The 20,065-nt window shown below is 47.4% G+C and overlaps 1 protein-coding gene across 1 annotated transcript in view; it reads left to right on the plus strand.

The window, feature by feature from the left end:
• The window catches only part of MAST4 (microtubule associated serine/threonine kinase family member 4), a 617,121-nt gene extending 599,445 nt beyond the window's left edge, over positions 1–17,676 (plus strand). The window contains 4 exon segments of the mRNA XM_070357543.1: positions 6,820–6,956; positions 9,673–9,854; positions 10,186–12,668; positions 14,558–17,676. Coding sequence (XP_070213644.1) covers positions 6,820–6,956; positions 9,673–9,854; positions 10,186–12,668; positions 14,558–15,952 — 4,197 coding nt within the window. The 3' untranslated portion in view covers positions 15,953–17,676.
• Positions 17,677–20,065: the final 2,389 nt, after the last annotated feature.

Below are 20,065 nucleotides of genomic sequence, written 5' to 3' on the forward strand. Positions count from 1 at the left end.
GCCTACTGAGTAGTACACCTGTGCTCAGTCGCTCATCGTGTCCGACTCTTTGCAACCCTTTGGACTATAGCCTGCCAGGCTCCTCCATCCATGGGGTTTTTCAGGCAAGAATTCTGGAGCAGGTTGCCATTTCAAAACAGGTAGCATTTCTGGAACCTACATGGGTAAGACTTGAATTTTTTTCTTTTCATTCACCATCTGTTTCTGATAATATTACTTGTCCAACTGCCATGGAACAACTGTCTCCTAGTAAGTGCCCCCAAAATGGGAGGCAGAGCAGGATTGTGGACTTTTGAGAGTCCTTTGCTGTGAGAGTCCCCTGAAATGACCTCAGACTTCCCAAGACAAAATTCAAGAAGAGGTCAAAGATTCATGAGTCTGACCAGCCTCTTCTCTCGTAGTACCTGACCCAGGTCCAGGGATACCCCATTGCTGGCTCACATCGACCCTTTGTGAGTAAGGGCCCAGGCTCTACCTGCTATAGCCTGTTTGTCTTTCCAGTGGTGTAGGGACTACAAAGGTAGGCGAAGAGGTACTTCTCTCTCCCAAGTGCTCCTTAAGCTTTTCTAGGACCTCCCTTTTGTTTAGATAATAAAGCTATGTTTTATATGTGAGTTTCTTTTCTTTGTCAACTCACCTGACTAGAAGTTTTCCAGGTTTTGGCATCAGCCGTTCAAAGATGGTCGAATGGATTTTAAATGGCAGTAGGTTTGACCTCTTCCGTTCTTTGTAGCAGTATTACGCTACATGCATCTTAGGTCCTGGCACAGTATATCTTTATATTATTTCTTGCATTTGCTCATAAAATCAGAAGAAAAAATAACAAGCTGAAATATACATATCTTTAGGAAATATGCCTTCTGTTTATTTTGCTGAGACATATTTGATCTCTTTCATAATTTATTTTATAAAACATTTTCATATGATTTTGGATTTTAAAATGACTCTTCCTACTTCTGTGAAATTTGAACGTATGTTTCTCCTGAACGTCTCTGGCAAGGTCTCCGAAAAGGGTCAGTCAATTCCATTTATAACGTTTTGTCCTCCTCTGGTTACGGAGTGCCTGCGTTCCTGGATCTGGTTGACCTATGTCCCTGAAATGCCACGAACATGCTGTAACGGAGAGGTTTGGCATCCTCCTGGGCCATGGTGTGCTGTCTCACATCTAAGCAGAGGATCCTGCCTCTGGCTCATAAAGGAAGCTCTCAAAAGAGCAACCCGTGTAAGGAAACAGAGTGGATACAGGGGATTTAATTATCTTCCCAAGGAACTGTGTTATCGTGCATCTTTCTCCTAAATGTGAATAGTGATTCTTGGCAAAGGATCAAGTGACTAGTACCAGTCCTGGACTCCCATGCGCCGTCAGTGGCAGACCATCAGGGTGGTAGCTATATTTTCGTATTCTCACATGCTGTTTACCCTATGCTTTATACTTGCAAACTACTTCACAAAATCTCATGGCATCCTCAGAAAAAGGTAGAAGAGCCATCACATAGGGCTATATATATTTTTAGAAATCCATGTGCGATACTGGGCTTCCCTGATGGCTCAGATGATACAGAATCCAGCCTACAGTGCAGGAGACCCCAGTTTGATCCCTGGATGGCAAAGATCCCCTGGAGAAGGGAAGGGCAACCCACCCCAGTATTCTTGCCTGGAGAATTCCATGGACAGAGGAGCCTGGCGGGCTACAGTCTGTGGGATCACAGACAGACACAACTAAGCGACTGACACTGTGTGATACTTATTTATCTTCTGGATTGTGAACACATTAAGCGTATTCCCTGTGTCAGGGCTTCACTTTTGGTCTCACTTACCCTCAGCTTCAAAGTGAGCGTGCTGTGAAAGCACCAACTTACGTGCACAAAGAAGCAAAGTCATGGTTATTCGGTTCTGTTCCCCATCGGCTCTGTGAATCCCTGAAAATGTGCTTTCTCGGTGTTGCCTCAAACCCCTCCAGCCACCGGGAGTTAATCACCTCCATCCAGATTACAAGTAGCTTGCTAAAAGAACTTTCCCACAGCACCGAAATTGCTCTCTCCCCACTATGGTGGAATGTGGAGGCCACGTGGACCCAGTCATACCCCCTGCTCACATGACTACCTGCCTAGTGTAGCCTCTCAAATGCAGGAAACCCCCTATTCAGCCAGGTTGCTTTCTTAGGACAGCATTAGTTTAAATGCCCAGTCATAAGAGAAGCTAAAATAACACCAGCCGCTGCCTCAGTATTTCCTTTCCTTAAACTCTGGGAACCCCTGGATACTAAAATGGGGGCTAAAAGAGCGTGATTATTGCCAATTTTACATATTAACTGGGTCCCCAGAATGTGCAGAGTTGTGTGAGGTACCAAAGGGTCACACAGCAGATGGCGCGCATGAATAGTAGGTAGTCAAGAGCACTTTGCATGAATAATTCAGGTCATCCTCGTAGCCTGTGCACAGGTGCTGTATACAGAATTGTCCCCATTTTACGGATGAAGAAATTAAAGCAAGGAGAAGCTAGCAAAGCAGCCAAGGTTCCGTGCTAGGAAAGAGCAGAAGAGGATTTGCATACCGGCAGGGCAGCCCCAGAGCCTGAGCTTTCAGCTAGCATACCGCCACGCTCCGGACGTGAGGTCTGGTTGCCAGAAACTTAGAGCTCAGTGTTCGCAGGAGAAACGGTTGCAGTGCTAGGCTACAATCAGGGTGTCAAGCCAAGGAACGGTCTGTAAATAGGGCCCAAGTGCAGAAGGAGAGAGAGCTTTCCACCACGGTGGGCAGGCAGAGAGCTGGGGGTTTTCTGTGCAGGGCTGTGAAGGGTGGGTGGAGGTTCATGTAAGGGAAGCAGTGCAAGATGGTCTAGGCACAATAAAATGATGCTTTAAACCACAAAAACAGGAAACTCAAAGTACTTGAGGTGCATGAGTAAACCAGTGTGGCTGGAGCCTGAGTTCATGGCATCTGGGATGCAGTGTGCAGGTGGCTAGGGCTGGATCGTGGAGAGTATGAATGGGGCAAGGATGCAGGTATGGGAGGAACGCATTCCCCATGGGTATTGTGCAGAGGAAGAAATGCGAAAGCACTGTAGCTCAGAGAGACACCCAAGGCCAGATGATGAACTAATGTGGAGTCAGAGTGAGAGAAGAGGCTGGGCAGCCTGACTTCTGCTTTTGTATTCAGTTCAGCCAGCTTAAAGTAACTTCCTCCCCACCATGCACTAATCACACAAGTGGTTTAAAGTAATGCGTAACTTGATAGAACATTTGACAGTCTTCTGGCCCCATTTTGTTGTTGTTGCTTTTTGAAATAGTGCCACAGAATCTCTCTAAGAGATTGTTCCTTCTTCAAAAGAATTTGTTGAGGTCAAAGGACCCAGTAAAACAAATTGCCAATTCTAGCAACACTTACTATAGCTGATGGGTCCACCAGGTGGCAGGCTGCACAATTCTCACCTGTTCCCCATAAAATTATTTTTCAGTCATTTACTTACCATTTTTGTCATCATTAACTTTTTCAAGCAAATGTTTGCACTCTGCATTTTTTTCTGTCTGTATTTCCTCTTAGGGAAGTTATCTCTTTGTGTATTTCCATAAGTCAAGGGAACTGTCCCCTGAAACAGCCCTATGTAGACACAAACTAAAAACTAGGTTTGTTTGTCTTTTTTGAGTTTTTTCTTTTAATTTTTAAAATTTTTATTTACATTTTAATTGGTGGAAAATTGCTTTACAATTTTGTATTGGTTTCTGCCGTACAACAATGTGAATGATTATACATGCATTCTTTCCCTCCTGAGCCTCCCTCCCCTCCTCCCCACCCCACCCCTTTAGGTCATCACAGAGTGCCAGGCTGGGCTTCTATGTTCTTTAGCAATTTCCCCCAAAGTATTTTACACATGATAGTCTGTATATGTCAATACTGCTTGTGTAAAGGGACATTTGTACAAAGCTTAAGGGTGTGCTCTGATTCAACAAACTCCAGCCGTAACTTTCCTAATGAAAAATGTTAAGCATTTTACTATATTTATCTCATACAATGTATATGATATTTTTAAAACTGGACTGTATTAGGAGGGATGGCAGTGGTTCAGGCTTAGACTGCTCGTGGGCTCCAGCAGCCCCAGTGATCGCTGGGACCCCGTGTCCTCTCTGACGTGATATAGTGAAGGACGGAAGAAGTGCGATGACGAAGCAATGCCCATCACACTGTTGCCCCTTCCTTCCCCTGAGGCATTTAGGGAAAACCGAAGCGTGAGGCTGGCCTCAGTCAAACTGTGAAGAGCAAACCCCGTCCCAGACCCTTTCATCCTTAAACGTGGAGTTTTCAGTTTAAAGAATAAATTGAATGCCAGTCTCTGCTACCAGATAAAGGTTTACTTTGAAAGTTTTGGCATCTGCTTATAAATATAAGACAAGTAATTTATTTTTTCAGAATGAAAAACATCTTTTTCTCTTGTTCAAATTCAAATCCCATTTCCCGAAAATATATATATTTTTTACAGTTATGGCACAAAGTATGGGATTATATGTTCTTAAATATATAAAGAACTCAAAAATCATTAATTTTCAGTTGATTATTGATTTTTAGATACAAAATTGGATGTAAGACATGAACAAATCATTATCTAAAGAAATAAAAACAATGAAAAATAGATGAGACGAAATCCAGCTTTGTTAATACCCAAAGAACAAAGATTAAAACTTGATGTAACTTTTTCCTATAAAACTGGCAATTTATTTAATATTAGTATTCAGTTCTGACAGGCGTGTGCTGAGATGGGTACTCATGTGCTGCTGGTAAGAGTTTAAATTGACATGAACTTTCTGGAAATTAGTGCATTAGTGTGTACCACCAATCTTTAAAAAGTTCAACTAGACCCTCCAATTCAGTGTATTGAGTCTAGTTAGATAATCTAAGGAAAATGTCAGAGGTTAGGACACTAATTTATAGATAAAGATACCTATTTCAACTTTTACAAGAATTGGAAAATAGAAAACAAGAGCTATAAGGAAACAGTTAAATTGTGATTTACCTATCTCATGGAACACTTTTTAATAGCCAGTAAAAATTATGTGAAGGAATATTCAGTGATAAAGTGCAAGTTTTTCAAAGTTATGAAATGTGAAGTGAAAGAAAAACTATTAGATTAAGATTAAAATTAATTATAAAGTATGTCTACATATATATATATGCATAATTTTTACATGCTTAATAAAAGACTAGCAGGAAATATACAGAAATATTACCAGCATTAGCTGAGTGGTAGGCAATGGCACCCCACTCCAGTACTCTTGCCTGGAAAATCCTATGGGTGGAGGAGCCTGGTAGGCTGCAGTCCATGGGGTCATGAAGAGTCGGATACGACTGAGCAACTTCACTTTCACTTTTCACTTTCATGCACTGGAGAAGGAAATGGCAACCCACTCCAGTGTTCTTGCCTAGAGAATCCCAGGGACGGGGGAGCCTGGTGGGCTGCCGTCTATGGGGTCGCACAGAGTCGGACACGACTGAAGCGACTTAGCAGCAGCAGGCTTCTCAATGATTTTTTAAAATATATATACATTGTTTCCTTCTAAAAATGGAACGTATTACTTTCCAAGTTGGGTGGAGAAGTGGATGTTGATATTTAAACAATCTGTTCTTTCAGTCCCCTGCCCGACCATACTCAACTCCCCATCTCTTAACATCACTTAGATCTGAGTTGCTAGGCATCTTCCAGGCATAGGCCTTTTAAAAGGTCCTTCTATGTATACTTCTTATCTTTTTAAGGTAATCAGGACCATCTGTGACTTTGAAAGGATATGATTCTCCCTTGGTTATTAAGAAATTCAAGAAGAGATCAGTGAAAGTGAAGTGAAGGGGGAGGGTTCTGCCCACCTGTCCAGGGCACCCCCTCACCCTGGCCCCTGACTCTGCTCTCAAATCCACCCCTAGGGCCTATCCAGCAAGCCTCGGTCCCAGGTTCAAGTCGAGGGGCACAGAAACCCCCAGGAATGACCTTACCGCTCCCGACCTGACAAAGCAGAGGCTGCTTTACACCTGCTGGCATACACTTTCCAGCTCTGCTGGGCTGACAGGTTCTGGTGCTAGAAAAGAAAACTAAAAATAATTAAAGATAAAAGTCTCATTCAGTTGTGCTGCTTTATGATTTCTAGGTCAAAGGAAAAACACAAAAAGGAGAGAAAAGAAAAATAAATCAACCAAGAGCACAGTGTCTCTGGGCATGTTTACACTTAATACATATGCATGAATGTAACTGTTTTTTGTGGAGCCCTTTCCATGTGTCACTCTGGGTGCTAACGGCTTTACACACTATATCCCCTTGATCCTCAGATGAGCCCTAGGAGACAGGTGTGACTCTGCTGCAACGTGGTCCAGAGGAAAACAAGTGCTCAGGTCACAGGCTCAGATTTAAACTCAGCTCTGCTGGGCTTCCCAGTTGGCTCAGTGGTAAAGAATCCACCTGCCAATGCAGGAAACGCAAGAGATGCAGGTTCAATCCCTGGGTCAGGAAGATCCCCTGGAGTAGGAAATTGCAACCCACTCCAGTATTCTTGCCTGGAAAATTCCATGGACAGAGGAACCTGGAGGGCAGCAGTTCATGGGTTGCGAGGAGTTTGACACAACTGAGCACAGCAGCTGTGGGATCCACATCCCGCCACCTTAAGGAGACCTCACATTGTTTATTTCCACCCCATTTACCAGGACTTCACTACCTGAAGGCTCCTTGCCACGTGGTCATGTCCGTCCTTTTTGATGTTTATTTGTCTTTGGATCTCCTGTATCTTTTCTGGCCTTGTTTCATCACAGCATTTCCCTTTAATACCACCTCATTTTTTTATAGAGTGGAAATAAGGTGTCAATCACGACCACCCCATTTGAAAACACATCAATCAAAACGGGACCGGCCAGGAGAAACAGCTATAAGAGCCGGATGGTGAGGCGGAGCAAGAAATCTAAGAAGAAGGAAAGTCTGGAAAGGTGAGTTAGAACCGTCCTCTTCCTGGGTTTGGTGTGTTCCCACACTGAAGGAAAATTACTCCTCACTTAATTTAAATGCTTGCATGTGAGGAAGATCTATTTCTCTGTAAGACATGTTGCCTTGTGGTTCACATGTACTTATACACTAGAGTTTATATTCATTCATAACAGCATTATGTTTCATAATGAAAAGATTTATGTAGTTACACTGTAGAATTTAGATTACTTTTTCTCATGTGTGAGAACCATGAAAAGCTCTGCTTTTTCTTAAGTTTCCAGACTTCATTTCAGTTGGATTTGAAGAACTAAAACTTCAGGTAGCTTTTAGCATTAAATCTATATTTAATATATTATATCTATCTATCTATATATATATATTATATCTATATTTAATCCATCTAAAAACACCAGGGAAGCCGTGATAGCTCAGTGGTTGGTAAAGAATCTACCTGCAATGCAGGGGATGTGGGTTTGATCCCTGGGTTGGGAAGATCCCCTGGAAGAGGGCATGGAAACCCACTCCAGTTGGGTTGCCTGGAGAATCCCATGGACAGAGGAGCCTGGCAGGCTACAGTCCATGGAGTCAGGAAAGAGTTGGACATGACTTAGCAACTAAACAATAGTAATAATAAATAATCCAAAAACATACAGTTGCTATTTTTGAGTGCCAGATATTCTAAGATAACTAGATCTTCAAAGCATCCAAATAAGCCTAGAAATAAAAAGGCTTTGTTTTACTGCCTGAAAGTCTATTACACATTAGCACTATGAAAGGCATCTGAGTATCATTTAGTGCCCTGTGTAGACACTGGTGAGGGGTGTGTCCGTGTGTGTGTATGTGTGTGTGTGTGGAAGTTTCTTCCAAACAATTGTCCAGATGTGCTCCCTGCACGAGGAGACAGTATCTTGACTCTACCCACTTGAATTTGGTGCTTTGGATCACAGTATAAGGACTTTAGTGCGGCTGCTGCTGCTGCTGCTAAGTCACTTCAGTCGTGTCCGACTCTGTGAGACCCCATAGACGGCAGCCCATGAGGCTCCCCCGTCCCTGGGATTCTCCAGGCAAGAACACTGGAGTGGGTTGCCATTTCCTTCTCCAATGCATGAAAGTGAAAAGTGAAAGTGAAGTCACTCAGTCGTGTCCGACTCTTCACGATCCCATGGACTGCAGCCCACCAGGCTCCTCCATCCATGGGATTTTCCAGGCAAGAGAACTGGAGTGGGGTGCCATTGCCTTCTCCGGATTTTAATGCTAGAAAAGAAAAATATGCAAATGAAAAAAGCAATGATTGTTAACTCCAGGAAAGACAAATTTGTATAAGAAAGGAAAATAGAATTATGCTTTTCATGGCCAAACTAGAACAGTATTTATTGTGTAAAATAAAGTATCGACCTTTTGTTCCTAACCAAAAATTTGGTTTAGCTCAACTGGGAGGAAATGTGCTTGTTTAGAAGGGGAATAGATTGTTATAAGGGCTAAATTTTCATCTTCGGTGGTAGGAAATCAACAGATAATTTCTAGGATTGAAAAAACAGCATAAGCACATTACATAGAAATTTGCAGACAGCTAAAAGAGTAGAAAGAGTTTCACTGGGGATCGGGGACAAGGCAGAACAGAGCTATTTTTCATTATAAGCTTATAAAGCTATCTGACTTTTTGACCCAAGCATATTTATTACTGTGATTAAAAGTACACATCCGTGCACACACACACATACATTGTTATTTTTTTTTTTTTTTTTTTTAATGTGAGCTTTATATTTTGAGTGTGTGTTGGGTCATATAGAACACACTGCTTCAAGGGATAGTAGAGTGGAAAGTGTGTGACTCAGCCCCTGGAGATGAAGGAACCCTATACCTGCTTTTCAAAGCCATCTGAAGCTGTGCTTTTAACTTTAGGACATGCTTGTTGGCACTCACTACACATTTGCCTTCTGCTGAAGCGTGGTGTCTGCTGCCCTGCTGATACGATAAGCTTCAGTTCACCTTCCTCAGTTTTTCTGTGTAAATGAACAGCCTCCATTGTCCATAGGAATATTCAGGAGTTCACGATGGAATAAGCACAGCAAACAGCCCCTCAAGGATGAAAGCCTCTACCCAGCAGATCACCATTAAAGAATCCAATATTCCAAATGACAGTTTTTCTTACAGGGATTTACTTTGTACTGTCTCTTAATTTAATTGTGTCAGTGTGTTCAGAGCTATATTCTTGGAAGCTTTCAGGCAAAAAACAGTATCCTCAAAAACCTGACATACAAATAAATGAATAAGCATTTATTCTTAGTTGCTCAGTCATGTCCAGCTCTTTGCGACCCCGTGGACTGTAGCCTGCAAGGCTCCTCTGTGCCTGAAATATTCCTGACAAGAAGACTGGAATGGGTTGCCCTTGTCTTCTCGGGATCTTCCGAGCCCAGGGATTGAACCCGGGTCTCCTGCATTGCAGGCAGATTCTGAGTCACCAGATATATTTTCCTATTTTCACAACTTTTCTTAAAGTGCTTGAAATTAAGAGGGTTTCCATTGTGTATTCTCAAAGCCTCTTCCTTTCTAAGTCATAGGAAAGTTTTGAATGTAAAAGTGGAACCCTTCTCTTTAAGAGGACCTGCCATCATGTCACTGTCTCTGGGTGTACTGAATCAGTGCATTGGTGCTTTGGGGAAGGGGGGGTGGTTTTGAATGTAGAATCTGAGCAGTTTTCTCCTGTTTTCACTCTAGGAGGAGATCCCTTTTCAAAAAACTAGCTAAGCAGCCTTCTCCTTTACTCCACACCAGCCGAAGTTTCTCCTGCTTGAACCGATCCCTGTCATCAGGGGAGAGCCTCCCAGGGTCCCCCACTCACAGCTTGTCTCCCCGATCCCCTACACCCAGCTACCGTTCCACCCCCGACTTCCCATCCGGTGAGTGAACCTCCCCTCCTAGCAAGAGTTGAGGGGCTACCAGCTGAGATCCTAGAAGACAAGCTTATTCCAGCTTAAAGAGAGAAGGTGGGGATGTAACTGACAGAGAACAGGATTGACAGGAAGGTCAGAAGATATAGCTATTCGGTCCCTTAGAAAAGACAGGAAGTACTGGGTTAACCTTTGGGGAGGTTTATCTGGAAAGTATTTATTCACTAGACTGAGATGCTGAGACAGTTCACTGCCCTTATCTAAAACAGCTCGGGTCGGAAAGCCTGGGAAGAAAGGGGAAGGGGGCTCTTGCTCACAATGTCCTGTTTCCCACCCACAGGCACTAACTCCTCCCAGAGCAGCTCCCCAAGCTCCAGCGCTCCCAACTCCCCAGCGGGGTCAGGACACGTCCGGCCCAGCACGCTCCATGGTCTGGCGCCCAAACTCAGCGGGCAGCGCTACCGGTCAGGAAGGCGGAAGTCAGCTGGCAGCATCCCCCTGTCTCCGCTGGCCCGGACACCCTCTCCGACCCCACAGCCCACCTCCCCGCAGCGGTCCCCATCCCCTCTGCTGGGGCACTCACTTGGCAATTCCAAGATGGCTCAAGCCTTTCCCAGCAAAATGCACTCCCCACCCACCATCGTCAGGCACGTCGTGAGGCCCAAGAGTGCAGAACCCCCTCGGTCCCCACTGCTCAAGCGCGTGCAGTCAGAGGAGAAGCTGTCTCCCTCCTATGGAGGCGACAAGAAGCACCTGTGCTCCCGCAAGCACAGCCTTGAGGTCACCCAGGAGGAGGTGCCGCGGGAGCAGCAACAGCGGGAGGTGACCTTGCAGAGCCTGGAGGAGAACGTGTGCGACGCGCCTGCCCTCAGCCGGGCCAGGCCTGTGGAGCAGGGCTGCCTGAAACGCCCCGTGTCCCGGAAGCTGGGCCGCCAGGAGTCTGTGGACGAGCTGGACCGAGAGAAGCTAAAGGCCAAGGTGGTGGTGAAGAAACCTGACGGGCTCTCGGAAAAACAGGAATCCCGCCCGAAGCCCCACGGACTCGGCAGTGACTTGGAAAACCTCTGTGCTTTTAGGCTCGAAGAGAGAGACAAGAAAATCTATCCAAAAGCTTCAGAGAGGTCAAATCATTTTGAAAGCAAAGCAGCCGTGCAGGAGGCCCAGCCCCTGTGCAGCCTTTTGAAAGATGCTCTCCACAAGCAGGCCAATGTGCGGGCCAGCGAGGGTGTCGCCTCTGAGGGGACAACGGCAGCTGGGGACCACGGCCAGGGCACCTGTGACCTCAAACGAGCCTCGACGCACAGCGCCCTCCAAGACGGCCTCTGTCACACCACCCACAGGTCCACCTCCGGGAAGGGGGACACCGCAGAGAAGGCCCCCCAGGCCAAGGAGGGTCTGCGGTGTGAGAAGTTAGACGGCAAGTTGGCCAACATCGATTACCTCCGAAAGAAGATGTCCCTCGAAGACAAAGACGAGAGCCTCTGTTCTGTGCTCAAGCCCAAGGTGACAGCTGGTGCCCAGGACTGCCTGCCTGGGAGCCTGGGCCGGCCCGTGGGAGGGCAGCAGGAGGCCCCGCCAGCGTCCGAGGCCCGCACACCGTTCATCGGCAGCGCCCACGCGGCTCAGCTCAGCGCCGTCTCCTTTGTCCCTCTCAAGGCCCTTTCTGGCCGGGTGGACAGTGGAGCGGAGAAGCCGGGCTTGGCTGCCCCAGAGTCGCCTGTCCGGAAAAGCCCCTCCGAGTATAAGCTGGAAGGGCGGTCTGTGTCGTGCCTGAAGCCCATTGAAGGCACCTTGGACATCGCTCTCCTGTCGGGACCTCAGGCCTCCAAGACAGAGCTGCCTTCCCCGGAGCCTGCCCAGAGCCCCAGCCCAGGCAGTGATGTGGAGTCCCCCATGCCCCTCGCTCTCCCCAGCAGCACAGGGAGGAAGGCTGACACTGCGGGTCAGAGAGAGTCCTCCCCTGCCGGCTTCAAGGTGAACAAATCCTACCTGCTTGAGCCCCGGTTCCCACCAGCCAGCCGGGGTCTGCAGAGTTCACCGGTGGCTGCCCCGCCTGACCCAGAGCTGAAGCTGGACAAGAAGGTCTCCCAGGCAGCCCGTGCCCCAGCGACCATCATGGAGAGCCATCCCCAGCGGGGAGAGGGCCACCCCAGTCAACACCAAGACCACAGCCCCGACGTTAAGCTCCTTCCCTTCCCAGGGCAGAACCTCCAAGGTGCCAACACGTCTAGATCCCGCAGCCCACTCTTGCCTGAAAGTGTCCCCCCTAGAGAGAAGCCGAGTGGGAGAGAGTTGTCCGAAAGGGGCCCTTCCATAGTCGGGAGCGAGTGGTCAGCTGCGAGGCCCGACATCCGCAGAGACCCCTCCAAGGAGCTGTGTCCCCCAGAAGCTGCTAAACCCAGCGACAACTCCCAAACCCTCCCTGTGGTGGGGAGGACCCGCCCGGATGTCTCCACCCAGACCCAGGCCTTGGAGAAAGCATGCGGGCCTTGCGGGAGAGCAAAGCCCAGAGACGGCCGAGAGGAGGTGAGGCTGCCGGCCAGAGAGGACTCCTCTTTGCGCTCTGCGGGGGCTCCTTGTGAGAGAGAGCTGGGCGCAGAGAGAGGCCTGGAATCCAAGATGGAACCTGCTTCTACCAGGTGGTCTCTGGAGCCGCCCAGGCCAGAGAGTGAGAAGAGTGGAAGGCCTTCTGGTTTCCAGTCTGTGCAGAAAGACGGTCCCAAGGAACCGGAGAGGAAAGAACAACCTCTGCAAAAGTACCTCACCAGTTCTCAGCCGGGTCCCAAGGAACCGGAGAGGAAAGAACAGCCCATGCAAAAGCACGTCACCAGTAGTTCTCAGCCGGGTCCCAAGGAACCGGAGAGGAAAGAACAGCCTCTGCAAAAGCACCTCCCCAGTAGTTCTCAGCTGGGTCCCAAGGAACCGGAGAGGAAAGAACAGCCCCTGCAAAAGCACCTCCCCAGTAGTTCTCAGCCGGGTCCCCAGGATCCGGAAAGGAAAGAACAGTGTTTGCAGAAGCACCTCACCAGTAGCTCTCAGCTGGGTCCCAAGGAACCAGAAAGGAAAGAACAGCCCCCACAAAAGCACGTCACCAGTAGTTCTCAACTGTGTCCCAAGGAACTGGAAAGGAAAGAACAACCTCCACAAAAGCACCTCACTATTAGCTCTCAGCTGAGTCCCAAGGAACCAGAAAGGAAAGAACAGCTGAGTCCCAGTAGTTCTCAACTGTGTCCCAAGGAACTGGAAAGGAAAGAACAACCTCCACAAAAGCACCTCACTATTAGCTCTCAGCTGAGTCCCAAGGAACCAGAAAGGAAAGAACAGCCTCTGCAAGAGCACGTCACCAGTAGTTCTCAGCTGGGTCCCAAGGAACCAGAAAGGAAAGAACAGTGTTTGCAAAAGCACCTCACCAGTAGTTCTCAGCTGGGTCCCAAGGAACCAGAAACGAAAGAACAGCCTCTGCAAAAGCACCTCACCATTAGCTCTCAGCTGAGTCCCAAGGAACCAGAAAGGAAAGAACAGCCTCTGCAAAAGCACGTCACCAGTAGCTCTCAGCTGAGCCCCAGCCGGAAACAGAAAGAACAAAGCAAAAGCACCTCACCAGTAGCTGTCAGCTGAGTCCCAAGGAGCCGGAAAGGAAAGAACAGCCTCTGCAAAAGCACGTCACCAGTAGCTGTCAGCTGAGCCCCAAGGAGCCGGAAAGGAAAGAACAGCCTCTGCAAAAGCACCTCACCATTAGCTCTCAGCTGAGTCCCAAGGAACCAGAAAGGAAGGAACAGCCTCTGCAAAAGCACGTCACCAGTAGCTCTCAGCTGAGCCCCAAGGAGCCGGAAAGGAAAGAACAGCCTCTGCAAAAGCACCTCACCAGTAGCTCTCAGCTGAGTCCCAAGGAGCCGGAAAGGAAAGAACAGCTTCTGCAAAAGCACCTCACCATTAGCTCTCAGCTGAGTCCCAAGGAGCCAGAAAGGAAAGAACAGCTTCTGCAAAAGCACCTCACCATTAGCTCTCAGCTGAGTCCCAAGGAGCCGGAAAGGAAAGAACAGCCTCTGCAAAAGCACGTCACCATTAGCTCTCAGCTGAGTCCCAAGGAACCGGAAAGGAAAGAACAGTGTTTGCAGAAGCACCTCACCAGTAGTTCTCAGGCAGCTCCCAAGGAGCCGGAAAGGAAAGAACAGCCTCTGCAAAAGCACGTCACCAGTAGCTCTCAGCTGAGTCCCAAGGAACCAGAAAGGAAAGAACAGTGTTTGCAGAAGCACCTCACCAGTAGTTCTCAGCTGGGTCCCAAGGAACCAGAAACAAAAGAACAGCCTCTGCAAAAGCACCTCACCATTAGCTCTAAGCTGAGTCCCAAGGAACCAGAAACGAAAGAACAGCCTCTGCAAAAGCACCTCACCAGTAGTTCTCAGGTGGGTCCCAAGGATCCGGAAAGGAAAGAACAGCCCCCACAAAAGCACCTCACCAGTAAGTCTCAGCCGGGTCCCAAGGAACCGGAAAGGAAAGAACAGCCCCCACAAAAGCACCTCACCAGTAGTTCTCAGCCGGGTCCCAAGGAACTGGAAAGGAAAGAACAACCTCCACTAAAGCATGTCACCAGTAGCTCTCAGCTGGGTCCCAGGGAACCAGAAAGGAAAGAACAGCCCCCACAAAAGCACCTCACCAGTAGCTGTCAGCCCCCACCCCCTACCAAAGAGCTCCCTGGCCTGGCTTGTCAGCACTGCATTCTGCCCAGCCACCCTGCCGCCTCTCTGCTGGGGAGCAAGCCCTGTGCTATAGACTCTAGCTTCCAGGATGCTCTCAGGCCCACTGCTGTGCACAGTGACAGCAGCAGCCACAAGCCCAGGTCTGACCCCGACCTGGGCCCTCCAAAGTCTAAGTTCCCAGACCGGCCCCTCTCCTCCCAGAAGCCGAGCACTGAGGCTGCAGTGAGCAAAGAGCCTGGCGCTCCGACCCTCGGCAGAGCTGGGGTGGGGAGTGGTAAGGGTGTGTCAGAGGAGTTCCCTGTCCTTCCAGATCCCCAGAACACAGCCCGTGAAGTGATTGGCCAGGGAGCCAGTGGGTACTCAGGCCCCCTGCCCATGGAAGGGGGTCCTCTAGACACAAAGCTGAGACCCACCAGCGCTCGGTGTCCCCCAGGGGCACTGGAGATGCTTGGACATCCACCAGGGCGAGGACTCCTAGGGGCCAGTGAGTCAGTGGACCAGAAACTTCCCACCTTTAGGGAAAGGCAAAACCTGTCTCCAAAGGCCCCCACACCATCCACTGTGAAAGATTGTCCCCTTCCGTGCAAACAGACAGACAGGAGCCCGAGTCCTCTGGCCACCAGCACCGACGCTGGCAAGTCTGAAGGCAAGAAATGCACTGAAGCACTTTACACCCCTGCGGATGGTGAGAAGCTGGGGGCCGGCTTGTCCTCGGTGCACAGCGAGGCTGTGCCTAAGGGCACAGAGAAGCCGGCAGCAGCCGCTGGGAAGGGCTGGCCAGAGGCCAAGGGGAAAGGGCTCAGTCCCCAGAAGCCACTGACCGAGGCCAGCAAGCCCAGTGGCATGAAGCGGTCACCTTCAGCCACGGTGCAGAGCTCTCTCCGCTGTGCCACCCTCCCAGAGAAGTCTCTGAGCTACTCCTGTGGCTTTCCCGAGGCCAGACCAGCAGTTCCAGAGACTTCTACCACCTCCAGCGACACCTCCTCTGCCAAGGCTGCTGGGCCTGCAGCAGAATCCCCAGCCTCCAGCAGCAGGGACCAGCAGAAACCCCTGCCTGGTGGGGATGGCAGAACCCAAATGACCAAGAGCGACTCCTTGCCATGCTTCCGCAGCTCAGCCATCACTCTGGAGTCCCAGCACCCCAGCCCTGGCCTGGTGGTGGGCACCAGCCACCGGGACAGGGCCCTCTCAGTAACCGCCACCGTGGGAGAAACCAAAGGGAAAGAGCCAGCCCCCACCCAGCCAGCTCAGACCAGGAACCAGAACGTGAGCAGAGAGGCGGCCAAGCCGTCCCCCGCTCCAAGCACTGAGCGCCCCATCGTTCTTCCTTCTGAGAAGGACACTGGGCTGCGACAGAGGCGGGGGAAAGAGAGTTTGCGCGGCAGCCCCCACAAAAAGGCCTTGTGACGGGGCAGGCCCGGGCGGTCCTGGGGAAACCCACCCTGCGTGTGTAACTGCGTCTTGACTACCTTGGAAACCAGCGTCGTGGGACACCACCCCCCCCTGCTATCGGCAGAGCCTGGAGCCTCACTGAAGAAGCGAGGAGACGAGACAGAGAAAGAGGGGACCTTCTTCCAAATGCCTTCCCAAATTGGAACCGGCAAACTGTTACCAGATAGTGTTTGTACAAAATAAAACAAACAAACAAACAAAAAAATTCTTTCTGGTTGAGGTTGAGGGTTGTTGAGGGAAAAGACTTTCTCTGTAAATATCTAGCAATGTGTTTGGTTTGGGGTGTAGAGTTGATACCTTTCTGCTGATGGTGTCATTTACTACAACGTTTGGGTTTTTTTTAAGTAGGATTTTTGCTCTACCATTGATCACGAAGTCATGAAGTGAAATGGCTAAAACTGGGTGTTTGTTAAAATATAGATGCACCCACATTCGTGTATATACACATCCACCCACGTGTTTTGGTCTGTGGTTGAAAAGACTCTTGCAAGGCTACATTTTTTTCTAAGTTAAAACATTCTGAGTAGAGTTGATGGTGAAAGAAAGCCTGAAATACACTAGATTGTGAGTGTGTATGTGTATTTTTAACCAGAAATTTTGATAGCACTGTATCTGGCTACCTATATTTCCAGATCTAAAACTCGAATCACTGCATCTGGAATGCTCCTCCATCAGGAATGGCCACAACAGATGGAGCTAGCCATTTTCATTTCACTAATGGCCATTTTGATCCTGGGCCCAACTGTCTCCAAGGCCAGCTGTCCTTGTGTGTGGGTGTGGGTGTCAACTCTTCACCAGAGGTAGAGCGAGGGCTATACACACACGTTGACTTTTATTTCTGTTCTGCTTTCCCTCCTTCTCATGCTCTTAAATAAACTCAGGCCTTTATGCTATGAGTCGCTAGTCCAAGAAGCACACGTTTTGTAGTAGTTCTGCGCCCGCCCTGCTGTTGAACAAAAAAGAAAATAACTGGCCGTACACGAACCTGCTCGTATTTAGGTTGATGAATAAGCACTAGGCATTGGAAGAGGCTTTCACTTTGCTTTTTTGAGGAAAAGTGGAGGGGGTATGGAGTTTGGCGTCATAGCATATATTTTAAGGAATAATCAGGACATCAGATACATTTTAATACATAGCTGGGGCCTTATGTTGTAGATGAAGCTTGCTGTTTTTAGCAAGTTCCTGGGTTTCACATTCATTCCTGGTGCATCAAGTAGCTCCATACATTTCATAACATGGTCTCTTTATTTGTATGCAAAAAAATATATACTGTATTAATAAAGAGCAGCATTTTTGTAACAAAAAGACTTGTTGGAGCTATTTGGTGCTTGAATGTGACTGTCCTTTTTACTTTTGCTAAGCCTTATTTAAATTTTGTATACCATGGAATATGTAGGATTTGTCCAGTCATTTTAGTGCTGAGGGGGTCTTTGTGTTTTTGTTGCAGTTTTCTTGGTGGCTCATTTTGTATTGTAAGAGGGCACTCGCTGACATAAGTACTAAGGCACTAAGAGAAAATACACACAGATAAGTATTTATAAGATGCTTGGGATCCATAGCAGGATTTTTGTTTTGTTTTGTAAGAGAAAAAAATCACCAGTAAATACTAGTCCAGCACCCAACCCCCCTCCCCGCAGGGATATCTGAGTATCTTCAGGCTATAAAATTGTTCACCGAAGCACAGCATCATCTTACATCCCTGTGGACTGTAAATCATTTAGAGAGGCTGTAAACTCCACTCCAAAAACAAAGGCATAACTTAACCAATTCCTTGGTTGTCCTTCATTGTAAAATGAGTTGACAGTGGCGAAAAAACTCTCTTCCTTGCCCCTAATTTTTTTCCCATGAGGTTCTAGCCATTCCCCATCACTGTGTTGTGAATTGTAGAAGAAACAAATATTTTGAAAGAACTTACATGGATTTCAAAAATGGTCTCAACATTTATAATTCATACCTGCAATCTGCGGCTGTCATAACCCAACCCTTCTGCACCCAGACATCTAGACAGGTCTGTCGGGGAGATAGTGTATGGTTTACAGCCTTTGCTTTTTAACTGTCCAGTTTTCTTTAAAGCACAACTAGCTGCTTGTTTACAAATGATATTTTAAAATGTATATTTTGTATAGTGTATTATCATTTTTGCCAAATATGTTTTTGCATTTTGGATGGCTACCGAGTCCCTAAGATTGCATTCGTGTAATACCTGTCTGTTGTTGTGAACCTCTCCAGTCAGATGGTAGAAATTCTCCTGTGTTCTGTTCGGTCGGTCTCCTGTGATTGTAAGGTGTGCTCCTCGCTAGTACTCCCAGCTGTAGATTTACCAGCTTAAAGTTTGTTAGGATCTGTGCAATAAAGTGTTTGCAGTCTTATTTTCTCTAAGGAATTCCCTATGGATGTCATAATTGTTGTATATTGAACAAATATTTATACTTATGCAGTTGCATAACATTGAAATAAAAATTTAGCATGAAAAGATAATGGCTATTAAGTTTTTTTTTTTCCCCCATCTACACACATGCATAGCATCTCCAAAACATGACTGAATAGAACTCTGTTGTGGAAAGGGAGGTTTTCTTCAGCTCCCTTTTGGTGAGTGGAAAGCGGAAAGGTTTGCTAATTTAAAAAAACTGAAACAGTGTTCCTTCCTTTAAGACTGTCTGCCTTTAAGTAGACTCCGCTCCTCCTTCAGTTCTCCCAAAACTTTGCTCCATCCGTTACCATTGTGTTCTCTCATCTTTCTTTTCCTTCCATCCGATAAGACATCGGGATGGCAGGAAGCAGCCTTACACTGACTGTGTGCACACTTAGTGCTGGGCAACATGGGCTTTATCTGCCATCTCCTCTGAGCCCCAACACCAGCCTCAAACCAGATGGTGATGGCATCCCCATCTTACTGAGGAGCAAACAGGCCCGGACAGGCTGTGTGATTTGCTTAACACACCCTGTAAAGACAGCTTACTTTTGGATGTCGATTTTTCTGGTTCTAACGCTCTTGACCATTCTAAACATTACCAGGTATCATGCACTTGAATTCAGATCCAGGCCCCTCTGAATGATCTAAGCTACCTCATTTTCTCTTTTTAAGTTTATATGCAGAAAAATCATATCATGCAAAATTACAAACTTGATGATTAGTGGGAAGCCATGAGCCAAGGAAGCTAATCGTTCTCTGTAATAGGGATCCTTTATTAGTTGTAATTAATCAGTAGGCAATTTCCCTTCTAGATTTTTGGTTCACAACACAAATGTTACATGAAAAAGTATAGCTCTATTAACTGTGGAAATTTGCTTGTTTCAGTGTAGGCTGGACATTAAGCAACTCAATGGTAGGGCAGTTCACTCAATTTAATTTCCTTCCCACCAGTGTGTTCTTAACACTTTGCTCAATGTCATCATTTTGTGTATTCCTTTCTCTTTCTTCCTCCTTCCTCAGTTAGTGTTGTATGCATCTCATATATCTAGGAAAGCTGGAAATCACCACAGCTTTGTTGAACTTTGGTTTCATTACTTTTTTTTATACTGAAAATCAATCATTTGGCCCAGGTTCAGTTTCTCTGGCAGTTCAGACACCTCAGACCCTGGACTGGAGGCTTTAACACCATTAAGAAAAAAACATGCAGCAGCATGTCATGAATTGCTGGGACCATGCATTCCACAAGACAAGACTGCCCTCTCATAACGTCATAGGCTGCGATGGGGCTGTCGATCCCAATACTTGGATGCAGGCAAACACATCGAAAAGGGACTCTGTTCCCAAGACCGAAGTTCCCTGTATGTTTTGTGACATGCCATCGAGTTTGCTCAGATGTAGGGGAAAAGGAAGAAGACCCATTGCATATGGTTTCTAGGAACTGCTCCACAGAGCTTTACAAAAAGGCTCGTAATATTATAAAGCTGAAAGCATCTCCCAAAGTCATTGGCTGTTTCACTGAAGCACTGAAGAGACGGCTGTCAGAACCTGGAGGTGAAGAAAGAAGCTGTTTGCAAGGCCTAAAGCAAGCATGCTGCCTCTACCCAGCCTTCATATGTGAGCTGGCATCGCCATCTCCTCCAGCTGTAACCTGTCTA

Source organism: Bos mutus, chromosome 20 (assembly GCF_027580195.1).
Source record: "Bos mutus isolate GX-2022 chromosome 20, NWIPB_WYAK_1.1, whole genome shotgun sequence".
NCBI classification, from domain to species: Eukaryota; Metazoa; Chordata; class Mammalia; order Artiodactyla; family Bovidae; genus Bos; species Bos mutus.